The sequence below is a fragment of the Peromyscus eremicus genome, chromosome 12, assembly GCF_949786415.1.
Source record: "Peromyscus eremicus chromosome 12, PerEre_H2_v1, whole genome shotgun sequence".
Taxonomy (NCBI): domain Eukaryota; kingdom Metazoa; phylum Chordata; class Mammalia; order Rodentia; family Cricetidae; genus Peromyscus; species Peromyscus eremicus.
In genome coordinates this window covers 79,197,500-79,210,655 of record NC_081428.1, presented here as the reverse complement: position 1 = coordinate 79,210,655, position 13,156 = coordinate 79,197,500, and the positions used below count along the sequence as shown (strand labels likewise).

At 46.4% G+C, this 13,156-nt stretch overlaps 1 protein-coding gene across 2 annotated transcripts in view; it reads left to right on the top strand.

Annotated features, from left to right (window-relative positions):
* Window positions 1–13,156, top strand: part of Abcc5 (ATP binding cassette subfamily C member 5) — a 97,537-nt gene that overhangs the window by 41,456 nt on the left and 42,925 nt on the right. For both annotated transcript variants that reach the window (XM_059277828.1, XM_059277829.1), the window contains exons 12-14: window positions 2,576–2,647; window positions 12,800–12,924; window positions 13,048–13,120. In XM_059277828.1, coding sequence (XP_059133811.1) covers window positions 2,576–2,647; window positions 12,800–12,924; window positions 13,048–13,120 — 270 coding nt within the window. The remainder of the gene's footprint in view (window positions 1–2,575; window positions 2,648–12,799; window positions 12,925–13,047; window positions 13,121–13,156) is intronic.

Here is a 13,156-nt window from a genome sequence, read left to right as displayed (position 1 = left end):
CCAGATGGACGTTCTTACGTTCATTCAATAGCCTTCTTCTTTTAAGTGCCAACCTTACACCAAGTACAGTTGAGGGATTGAGAATGCAGCAGGAAAAGCTGTGCAGTCACAGCTCCCTCTCTGGAGTTTACAATCTAGTGGACAGATCAAGCCAGCAAGTGAGGATGCTGTGATACAGGGACTGTGCAAAGGACGGTAGAGGAGCAGGCACAGGGACTGTGCAAAGGATGGTAGAGGAGCAGGCACAGGGACTGCTGTGCTTGCATTTCCAACAGCTTTCCTAAGGAGAGAGTCTGAAGGATGCTTTAGCTGGGCATGGCAGTACATGCCAGTAGTCCCAGCTTGGGACGCTGAGGTAGAATCACTATGCGTTGAGACCAGCCTGACACATGGTGATGTACCCTGTCTAAAAAGGTGATGGGAGTGGGCATAGCGGAAGCATGGAGGCCCCCCATCTGGAGTGTGCTGGTTGCTGAGCAGGAGGAGTCTGGAAGATGATGGCAGGAATGAAGATGGAGAGCGGTGGGGCTGGAGCCTCCCATGACACTCTGACTTCTCCCTCAGAGCATGACGGGAAGGTGGTGGAGGATTTGCAACAGTAGCTGTGACTTACACATGCCCTGCTGGGTTCAGAAGAGTGTGCAAAGAGACAAGGGAGGGAACGGGGAGAGCCCTAAGGGGCTGCTCCTCTGGTGCGGGAGAAAGGTGAGGAAGTCTCTAGCTAGGGTGGTGAGAAATGCTCGTCTGCACTGCTGGAAGGAGGCTCTGATGCAGCGGATAGCATCGGCCGAGACTGGAGGCGCCTCGGGCAGGGCCGGAGGTGGACTAAGGAGACGGCAGAACACTTCCTGCTCTTAGCAGGCATGAGCAAGACAGCCCTTGGTGGTCACCTGAAACTGTCAGTGTAGTTTGTCACTTACAGGTCATTGTCGGTGTCTGTTTCACTCTTAGCAACAAGCTTCTTATTTGATAACTTACTGATTGCTGGGGCAGTTCCACTGGATCACCAGTCAGCTCTTTTAGGTAATGACTTCTCGCACTCATCTGAAATTTACTCTTTCGTTTTGTAATGTAATACTCGAGTCAGTGAGTCACTAACCTTCCTCCAGTGCTTAGAGCCCAGTGAGGGACACAGAGACACAGTGTTGCTTTGGAACACTAGGACACACATTAACAGTGTGAGTAGAGTTAACATTCTGGTCATATACTGCCCTACCCTCTCTCCTTCTCTTGGGGACTCGATCACCATCACACAGGACTGCCAAACAAGGAGCGCTCATTAAAAGTCAATTATTACTGGGCGGTGGTGGTGCATGCTTTAATCCCACACTCCAGAGGCAGAGGCAGGCAGATCTCTGTGAGTTTGAAGCCAGCCTGGTCCACAGAACAGAATGGCGAGGTCTATAGAGATGGCTCAGTGGTCAGGAACACCAGCTGCTCTTGCAGAGGACCTAGGTTCAATGCCCTCCAACCACAGGTGGCCCACAACTGACTGTATGTAATTCCAGTTCCAGGGGATCTGACACCCTCTCCTGGTGTCTGCAGACACCAGGCACACAAGTGGTATATAGACATACATGAAGGCAAAACATGCATTTAAAAATCAATTGTCTGAAAATTTACAACATTACTGATTGGGAACTTATCATCTTACCTTCCTATACAGTTGGCTCTCTATCTGTTGATTACAAATCTATACATTCAAACCAACCACAGTTAGAAATATTTGGGAAACAGTTATATATACTGAGCACATGCAACTTTTTTTTCCTCATCATTATTTCTTAAACAATATATAGCAATTGTTTCCATTGTATTATATGTATCATATGTAATCTGGAGATGATTTGAAGGTGCTAGGAGGGTTGTGCAAGCCTCATGCATACAGGCACACAAGGGGTGTCTAGACATGCAGACCCTGGGCATCTACACACTGTGGCATCCCTTGGGGCTTGACACTGGTTGTCTGAGGAAACTACCTAGAAACTCACAGGCTTTCGTCTCTACTTTTCCAGGGGATTGATAGCATATATGTTCCTCATGTTTTTAAAAAATATTTTACAGAAAAGCTTGATGTATAAAAATACTGTATTTTGAGTCAGGTGTGGTGGCACACACCTTTAGTCCCAGCACTCAGGAGGCAGAGGCAGGTGAAGCTTTGAGTGTGAGGACAGCCTGGTCTACAGATTAAGTTCTAGGACAGCCAGAGCTAGAGAGAAACCCTGCCTTGAAAAAAACAAAGCAAAACAAACAAATAAAACAATGAATCAAAATTATATCTTAATGGGATATAATATATGTAGTTCTTACTGAACATAAATTATGGAGAATAATTACAATAAAATAATTTTAAAGAGTCCTGCCTTGGGAAAACAACAATTAAAAAAAAAAAAAACTTGGATTACTTAAGGTTGGTGAAAGGCTAAGACTTTCTGAAGGTGAATGGTGTATCATGATGTGTGTGGCAGTTAATCTTCCCAAAGGCTTCGCCGTCCTGGGATCGACGGGCTGGTTGGCGGCTGTGGGACGAGTGGCTGGTGGTCTCTTGATGTCCCTCTCTCTGTGCTTTGTCCAGGGCAAACTGGTTGGAATCTGTGGCAGTGTGGGAAGTGGAAAAACTTCTCTCATTTCAGCCATCTTAGGCCAGGTAAGAGTTTCATTTCCTTGGTATTTTCTACTTCTTTCTCAGGCTCTGCTTAGGAGACATCTCAGGAAAAAGAAACTCAGCTGCTGAAGAGTCAGTAGCAGTGGAAATAGAGAGATGGTGGTCTGTGCTGTGCCCCTAATTTAGCCACCTTTGTCAGCCTCGTGTCTGCAAGGGTACAGTAGATACCCAATGAGTGGCTGAGATGTGGCACCTGGTCCCTGGGCCTTTTCTTATTCAGGAAGTAGCTGTCGGGTGCTGTGGGTGTGCTAGGGATGGAAGCAGCAGAGAGGAGAGATGGGTAAGCCCCGCCCGCTGCAGCAGAGTGTTTAAGTGAGCCGCCAGGATTGGATTCAGAAGCCCACTCCCCCTTGATCTTCAGCCTGAACTCTGCAATTGTTACTCCTTTGGGGAGTTTATGCCCAGAGAGAGGCTCAGTCATCTAGACACACAGGTACATCATGAGAGAGCCAGTGAAAAATGTAGAGAGGTCTCCCAGGTGCCCTCAGCACTGAGAGAGGGAGAATGGGTAAGCCTAGGTTCTCTGAGTGTGTGCAACCCAATAATCAGAGAAAAACAGGTACCTGAATGCCTTTAAAGAAGATTTAACCAGCTTACTTCAACGCAGATGAGGATAGGCATGCGGTTGTTACTACCTCCTGACAGGTGAGGTCTTCTGAAACAGTCATCTGTGCTGAAGACAGTGAGACCTCTATATTGGGGATAATTTCCTTGTCTTATGTGGTACCAACCATCATAGTGAGCTGTAGTCCTAGAGCACGGGACTGTGTTCTGCTTTATTAGACACTCTGGTCCTTAGGCCCAGCTATGGGTCTTAGTAAAAAAGAAAAAGCCTGGTAGGTGGTTTCTCATAATCAGCCAGGTTTGGGGACCTGTGATGAGGCTGGGGCTCGTGGGAGTAGGAAAGGTCATTTTCAAAGTGCTACTTAACACTTGCAAGGTGCTGCATTTTCGTGGGGGGACTGGGCAGTGGATAAGCTTAAACCAAGTGGGTTTGGGCTTTTGTGGATCAAATCCTGGCAGCCTGTCTGACATGGAGGCCGGTAGTGCCGGTGAGCCCCTCTGCCTACCCTTTCTTTACAGTTTAACTCTTAGCTGACAGAGTTGCTGCGAGCAGCCAGGAGAGGTAGATTTCCTAACATTTTTGTGCATAGCAGATTGCTTGTCAGTTTGTAGACAGGTATGCCTGCATACGCACACTACATGCGGTGGTGTTCACCAGGACAAGCTTATTGGTCAGACACTCCATGCACGGATTAATGAGACAGCTTCACAGCTTCAGCATCCTTAACTCAAAACAGAAGTCTACTGTTGGTATCAAAAGAAACCATGATAAAACTGCTGAATCCATTCATATCCAGCTGTGATAGAAAACACATCAAAGCCGTGGCTCATCATGTAGCATCTTCATGTTGGAAGGAAGATTCATAATCATTATTTGGATGCTGTTCACATCAGTTGATATCTAACCTGGAATTCTCCTTCCTCTCTGGCCCTCACTTCACAGAAGGAGCTGGTCTAGTCAACATCTTGGATGAATCATATAGATAAGTTAGCCACCTTCACCTTGAGGTGGGCTCTAGCTGTAAATTTTTATGACACTCTCCCCAGGGAACTTCAAAAAAGGGCCTTCTTGCTTGTTGTATTAGTTAGGGTTCTCTAGAGGAACAGAACTGATAGAGTGAATATGTATGTATATATATTCATAATATATATGTGTATGTATGTATGTATTTATGAATATAAAAGATTTGTTAGAATGGCTTACAGGCTGTGTTCCTTCTGGCTAGTTCAACAATGGCTGTCTCCCAGTGGAAATGTCAAGAATCTAGGAGTTCTTCATTCCACCAGGCTGGATGTCTCAATGGTCTTCGTGTACATTGGAATCCTGAAGTGGGTTTTAATACCAGCAAAGTAATGCCTCAGTAGCAGGATAAGTGAACTTGCTAATAGTGAGGGCAAGCAGGCAAAATGTAAAAGTTTCCTTATTCCATATCCTTTTACATGGGCTACCACCAGAAGGTGGAGGCCAGATCTAGGGTGGGTCTCCAGCCCTCAAGTGATCTAGATATAGATTGAGTCTCTCCACATCAAATGATCCAGTCAAGAATCCCTTCCAGCTGCTTGGGTTCTGGTTGATTCCAGTGTAGTCGAGCTGACAACCAAGATTACCCCCTGCAAGTCCACCCGCGTCAGCCCAACACGGGCACACCTCCTCATGTCATGCTTACTTGCCACAGAAAAACCAATAACTAGGTCATAATTTTGATACCATGCTGTAACTATCCCATGAACAACCTCCAACTATAGATTTTAAAATAGGTGGAAATATCCTTTGAGGAATGCTTGGTCTCTTAGTATCTCATAACATAGTGTGATAATTGCTGATACTGTCTCAGTCAATGTTACATTACATGGTAAAGAAATAAAACACAAGTATCCTTTAATGTAGATGTATACATGCACTAATACATTCTTAATAAGACAGAAACACTTATGCCAATTGTAGTCTAAGTTTTAGCAACTGGTCATGTGGCCTTAGATAGTATTTATGACTACCTTCTCTACTACCCACTCTCTACTTCCTCCACCCTCAGACGGCACCTCAGCAGGTCTTGACTTTTCCTGGAGGTGTGATCCATACCTTCATTTCTGATGAGTCTGTGCCCTTTCTCATCCTGCCTGGACTGGGCTGTGTTTTCCATAGATTTTAAACATGGGACATGGTAACAAGAGACACCCTAAAGGATCTTCTGCACTCTGGACATAATCCTCTTTGCCTCCATTGTGAAGAGGCAATCCAGTTTCCTTCTGGTAATCTGGACCAGTCACTCCTCCTAACACTGTTAATCCTTTGGTGGCCTGCTGGCTTAAGCTTGCCAGAAGTACACAGTGACTGGGCGTGGGGGAGTCTGAGCATCCAGTCCAGTAGAATGTTTATTGTGTCTCGAGGCAGGAATGCTCATCCATCTGGAACCAAAATTTCCAGGCCAACCGAACTGAAGGTCTCGGAAACAGAATCAGAAATTTACTTAGTGGGTCACTAGGCATGATAGGTGGAACCACTCCCTTTTCAGCCCCTTGCTTCCTGGTCCTGTGAGTCCTGGTTGCAGGAAAATCGTACCATATGTTGGATGCTGATTCAAAGCTTAAACCTGCTTCTAGAGAACCTTATCCAGGTCTTCGGCCTCTTGCCACCTAATTGGTGCTGTGTCTTCAGAAGGCCGTTTGACCGTTCTGTCAGGCCAGCTGCTTTAGGATGGTAGGGGACATGGTGACACCGGTCGATTCCATGACCTGGGCCCACTGCCCTACTCCCAGCTGTGGGGTGAGTCCCTCCATCAGAAGTGGTGCTGTGTGGAGTATGTGGTGGTAGATACGCATCGTGTCGTCCATGGATAGTGGTTTGCCAGAGCATTATGTGCAGGAAAGGCAAATCTGCATCCAGGATAAGTTTCTGTTCTGTTAATGACAAAGTGTTGCCCTTTCCTCAAAGGAAGAGGTCCAGTGTAGTCAAACTGCTACCAGGTCCCTGGCTGGTCACCCCAGGGAATGGTGCCATATTGGGGGTGCTCAGTGTTGGTCTCTCTTGCTGGCAGATCTGGTACTCACCTGCAGCTGTAGGCAGGTCAGCCTTGCTAGGCGGAAAGCCATGATGTTCATTAGGGCCACACCTCCTAATCCTTCCCAAACAGTTCCACCAACTAGGGACCAAGTATTCACACATATGAACCTATGGGGGCCATTCTCATTCAAACCACCACATATAGCCTCCATTGCTGCTGCTGTGTCCACTTGGTTCATGGACCCATTAGGCAGTGACAAGGATGGCTGGGAAAAAGCTGACTGTTGACAGGACAGGTTGTCCTATCACTTAATTATTGAACTCCTCCTCTGCTGATACCATGTTTTGGTTAGCATTTACATGAGACGTACGTATCATCTTTTTTTTCATTTGGAGAGATCTGTCCACATACTTCTTCCCCAAATATTTTTCTTAACATTTTCCAATTATGCTCTTTCCAAGTCCCTGACCAGCCAGCCAGCCCATTGGATATAGCTCATGAATAGAAAATTAAACTTCTGGCCATTTCTCCTTTAAAGCAAAATGTACAACCATGTGTACTGCCTGAAGTCCTGTCCACAGTAAAGATTTCCCTTCACCGGAGTCTGTGTACTGCCTGAAGTCCTGTCCACAGTGAAGATTTCCCTTCACTGGAGTCTGTTGGGGTTGTTGGAGAAAGAGGTGGTAATGCTGCAGCTGTCCACTTCTGAGTGGTGCTTGCCTAATGTGCAGACCCATCAGTACACCATCTTCTCTTCCTATGTCAACCAATCATGAGGCACAGCCCATGAAGCTCTAGGTGCATACTTGGGAGCAGGTGGCATTGTAACAAGAATAGAAACCAGAGGCAATTGGGTAACTTCTTCATGTAACTCGGTTGTGCTTTTAGGACCCACTCAGGCCCAATCATGTATATTCCCCTTCCATTGGATAATGGATTGCTGCTGTGCATGTCCTACTTCATAGCTTGGTGGGTCCGATAATACCCTGCTCATAATGGAGCATAGTAATGTGGTAGTCCATTGTCAATTGTTCATTTTCTACTAAGGCCTAATAGCAGGCCAACGACTGTCTCTCCAAGGGAGACGTTACCTACAGGTGATGGTAGAGCCTTACTCCAAAATACCAAGGGGCTCCTCTGTGATTCACCTTCAGGGACCTCCCAAAGGCTCTAAACAGCATCCCTGTCAGTCACTGACACCTCAGGTACCATCTGGTCATCGGATCACGTGGTCCATGCAGTAGGGCAGCCTGCACAGCAGCCTGGACCATTTGAAGAGCCTTCTCCTGTTCCAGGACACTCAAAGCTAGCAGCTTACTGAGTCATTTGCTATACCAGCCAGAGTAACGTCCACGTGAGGAATGTGCTGTCCCCAAATCCAAATAGGTCCACTGTCTTAGTTACTTTTCTGTTGCTGTAAAGAGACAGCATGACCCAGACAACTCACAGAAGACAATTTATTGGGGCTCACAACAGTTTCAGAGGATGAGTCCATGACCATCATGGTAGGGAGCATGGCAGTGGGTGGACAGGTATGGTGGTGGAGCAGCAGCTGAGAGCTTATGTCCTGATCTACAAACATGAGGCAGGGAGAGCTAGCTGGGAATGTCCTGGGCCTTTGAAACCCCAAAGCCTGCCTCTAGTGACTCCACCTCCAACAAGCCTGCCTCCAGGGACTCCACCTCCAACAAGCCTGCCTCCAGGGACTCCACCTCCAACAAGCCTGCCTCCAGTGACGTCACCTCCAACAAGCCTGCCTCCAGTGACATCACCTCCAACAAGCCTGCCTCCAGGGACTCCACCTCCAACAAGCCTGCCTCCAGGAGGGACTCCACCTCCAACAAGCCTGCCTCCAGGGACTCCACCTCCAACAAGCCTGCCTCCAGTGACATCACCTCCAACAAGCCTGCCTCCAGGGACTCCACCTCCAACAAGCCTGCCTCCAGGGACTCCACCTCCAACAAGCCTGCCTCCAGTGACATCACCTCCAACAAGCCTGCCTCCAGGGACTCCACCTCCAACAAGCCTGCCTCCAGGGACTCCACCTCCAACAAGCCTGCCTCCAGTGACATCACCTCCAACAAGCCTGCCTTCAGGAATACATCACCTCTAACAAGTCCACACCTTCTAATTCTTCCCAAACAGTTTCACTAACTGGAACCAAGTCTTCCAACATGTGGGCCTGTTGGGGTCATTCTCATCCAAAACACCACACCCACTAAGCATTGTGCTTTTTTCTTAGTGGTGGGAGGAGCCAGGTGCAATACCTTGTCCTTCATCCAGAAGGAATATCTCTGCGTGCTCCACATGACTGTACTCCTAGAAGTTTCACTGAGGTAGAAGGCCTTTGAATTTGGTTAGATTTATTTCCCATCTTCTGATGTGCATATGTGTTTCCAGTAAGTCCACAGTGTTTGCTCCCTCCTGCTCACTTGGTCCAACCAGCATAATGTCATCAGTACAGCGGACCAATGTGATATTTTCTGGAAGAGACAGATGATCAAAATCCCTTCAAACTAGGTTATGACACCAGACTGGAGAGTTAATCTACCCTTAAGGTAAAACTGTGAAGTATATCAGTTGCCAACTGAAAGCAAGTTGCTTCTGGTGGTCCTATGGACAGGTACAGAGAAAAGGGTGTTTGCTGGACAAGTAGCTACATACAAGTACCAGGAGATGTGCTGATCTGCTCAGGTAAGGACGCCGCATCTGGTCCAGCAGCAGCAATCGGGGGCACTGCTTAAGTTTTCATTAAGTCAGCAGCCATTCCCCATGACCAGCTGTTTGCTGCATGACGCAGACAGGAATGCTAAAGGGAGATGTGGGAGCCCCTCCCCTGCGTCCTCAGTTCTAACGGTGGCTCTTTTCTGTCATTCCTCCACGGGGGCAGTGTTGGTTTGGGTTCACTGTTCCTGGCTGAGGCAACTCCAATATGTGCCGTTTGACCTTTCCAACCAGAATAGCTGTCACTCCATTGGTCATAGAAAATTATGGGGATTCTGCCAATTTCTAATTGTACCTATCCCAACCACACATTGTAGGACTGGGAAATAACTACAAGATGAGTTTGGGGATCCACTAGTCCTACTGTAACCCTGATACTAGCCAAGATTCCATCAGTCCCCAACCTCCAAAGCCCTTACTTAAACTGGATGGCCACAATGTTTCTTGTGGTCTTTCAGAATCAGTGTCAGTCAGAACCGGTTTCCAGTACGCCTGCAGAGTCTGACGATTTCTTTCCCCCCAGTGTATGGTTTGCCTTGGAAAAGACCACAGGTCCCTCTGGGGAAAGATGGGAGAAAGTCTGACAGCAAAACTCTTGGGTATTTCATCAAGGTCCTTCCTCAAGGATCTTGACCAATTAAAGACCTGACTGTTCTTCATTCTCAGGGTCCTGGGTTTGCAAACCGGCTCAAATTTGGACCATGGAAATTGGTCCATGGACTGAGATTACCTATTGCTATGATCAAATGTAGGCTTTATTTGTTTGGGGGATTTTTCTGCTTATGCAGATCAGACAAAAACATAATGATATCTATGTCTTTCTTGGAGACTGAGGAATCCATACGAATAGTGCCACAATAAAAGTCACTTTGCCTGTGCTGCCCATTACAGGTCAGGCTATTGTGCACATTGCTTTGCTTGGGCTGCCATTATGGTAACTACAGTCACCTTACCTCCGGTGATTCAGTGTTGCCAGGTGGCCCCTGTTACTCCTGGCCCAGTCAGCCCGTTGCATTCATCTCATCCATTTGAACTGCAGCCTCTCCAATCCTAAAATGTGCCACAAAGAAACCAGTGGTAAGAAAGCTCTTCAAGTGTGCAGATGCCCCCGTAAGCAGGGGCACCGTGAGCCCGCTGACCTAGACCGCTCCATGGGTAGAAAGAAAGGCTTATTGGGAGTCAAACTGCCAAGGCTGTGGGGGTAGGTGACAGAGAGAAGGGCAAAATGCCTGAAAAGCAGATTTTCTATGACAGCAGGGTGGGAGTCTTTTTGCTGATACAGGCTGTCAGATTGATATGACCTTGGGCTAGATGCCCTCATCTGAGGTAGCTGACCTTGGAGGGCAGATTAAGGAAGGTTCCTGTTGATTTAAGGGAAATTCCTCTGTTTACCTGGCCAAAGTCTGTTGGACATTGTCACCTGTCACCAGCACAGCTGTGGGGGCACTTTGGACCTAACACCCCCCTCAGCATTTTGTATCTATAGCATTAGAGCTGGGCATGCCTTCTGGGCCTTCCCATTGTGGAGGATTAGGTTTTACACAGCATAGAACTCCAGCATTGCAATTTCCTGAGCCTTCACATCCCTTCATCAGCAGTAAGTGAAGGGATGTCAGGCATCTCTGCGTCTCTAGCTCCTTTTCAACAGGCCATCTTACAACAAATGCTTCAGGCAACCAATTGAATGAACTTTTGGCATCCTTTTTAAACTCCCTTATCAAACCTAGAATAAACGCTACCTGATCTAGTTTTATGTTCCACCATTATCCCACACCCTTAAAAATCCATTCCCACATGTATTCCCCAGACTTCTGAATGAATGAATTAACAAATTCATCATACTCTTCAGTAGTGTAGTGCACCTCCTCATGGACTACATTTTCTACCTCCTCTATACTTCTCTGATACCTCCTTCAGAGAAGGTCGCTGGGCATTCTGCAGACAATGAAGGATTAATTCCCCAGGCAGAGGTGGGAAGTCCAGTTCTGCAGTAGAGGTGGGGATGCATCCTCTGCTGAGGGTGGAGAGACTGCTTCCTCAGGTGAGACAAATCCTTCAGAACCTGAGGATTCAAAGTTCTCAGCCTAAGTAGGGTCCCTCTACACATCTCTATCCAAGTTACGGGATCCCATTCCTTACCAGTCAGTGCCCTTTAACTATGGGTAGCCTCCAACTCTGAGGCTTGGATTTCATTATAATTTAGTCAATCTTATAATAAAGGTTATGGTTTGATTTCTCACAACTCTGGCTTCTGATTCTCTTCCAGGGTGCACTTAGAAACCTTTAGACTGTTGGTTCGAATCTGGAGCCAGTCGGTTGTTTGAGAGTTCATTCTTTTCCATTGCACCATCTTGAGATGCTAGAAGTCGGTTAATTCTATCACTGAGGCCATTCTCTTCCTTGTCAGTTTACCCAGAGATACTAGAAGTTGGTTAATTCTATCACTGAGGCCATTCTCTTGTCAGTTTACCCAGAGATGCTAGAAGTCGGTTAATTCTATCACTGAGGCCATTCTCTTCCTTGTCAGTTTACCCAGAGATGCTAGAAGTCGGTTAATTCTATCACTGAGGCCATTTTCTTCCTTGTCAGTTTACCCAGAGATGCTAGAAGTCGGTTAATTCTATCACTGAGGCCATTCTCTTCCTTGTCAGTTTACCCAGAGATGCTAGAAGCAAACGACCAGCATCATGATTTTCCTAACTTCCCCCACAAATTATCAAGAGGGTTGTATGTTGGTTCACTGAATTCCTTGCTCCTCACAGTAGGTGAATCCGGATAACCAGATGTATTTATCTTGATAAGCTCTTCAACTAGTTCACGGCATAGATCGTTAGTGCTTTCTATACTTCTAGGGGAGGCTTCAATACCTGGAGTGGTTGGAAAGCCTACTCCAGGCACTTAAAAATTCATCCTTATAGTTCTGTTTCTCTAGAATCATTCATGGTACCACAGTCTGTATCAGTTTTGGTTCTCTAGAAGAACAGAACTGAGAGAATAGATATATACAACAGACAGTAAAGAAGTATATATATATATATATATATATATATATATATATATATATATATATATATATATATATATATATATACAACAGCTAACCAGGTACCATTTAACGATTGATTTATTCATTTGTTCACATAGTGACATTTCTCAGGTATGTATGCCAGTGACATGTACACACACATACACACATGGGATTTATTAGAGTAGCTTACAGACTGAGATCTTATTAGTTCAACAATGATTGTCCCCAAAAGAAAGGCCAAGAATCTGGTGATTATTCAGTCCAGAAGGCTGGATGTCCCAGCTCGTTTTCTGTCTGTTTAGAATCTCAGAGAAATAGGTTCTAATACCAGTGAAGGAGTGTCCCAGCAATGGGAGATATGGACTTCCCAACAAGAGTGCAGGCAAAAAGTCAAAGCTGCATTCTTCATGTCCATTCATGTGGGCTGCCCAGCTTGAGTGCCCAGCATGGGGTGGGTCCTCCCGTAGCAAATGTTCCAATCAAGAAAATCCCTCACAGGTGTGCCCAGCTGCTTGCGTGTTAGTTATTCCAGATGTGGTCAAGTTGACAACCAAGATTAGCCAGCGCAATTGTACTTTTGTAGTGAATAACTTAGTATGAAACGGCCATGGGTTGCTATCTCACGTAAGTAAGGATGATTGTTTCCTTGTTGCTGTAGCTTTCTTTAGAACAGTGTGTGGTCTTGGAGGTAAGTTGAAAGAAATCCTGAAGTGGCCAAAGCTTTAGAACCTTTAGTCACCATTGAGAGTGTGAAGTACTGTCCGTTGGCTTAGGGCAGTGTTTGGACTCACTACTGGATGCTGTCTGTCTCCCTAGATGACACTTCTGGAGGGCAGCATTGCAATCAGTGGGACCTTTGCTTATGTGGCCCAGCAGGCTTGGATTCTCAATGCCACTCTGAGAGACAACATTCTCTTTGGCAAGGAATTTGATGAAGACAGGTAAGACAGACATGTTTGGTTTCTGTCATCTTTCCTTTGGCTGTATGTGACAGAAAGCAGTCCCCACTGGTGGGCTTTGTTTGTAACCAAGTCCCTGATTCTCTGTCACTTTGTGTCCTTCAGATACAACTCAGTGCTGAATAGCTGCTGCCTGCGGCCTGACTTGGCCATTCTCCCCAACAGCGACCTGACTGAGGTACAAGCCTTCTGCCCCTGACAGGCCACCATAGCA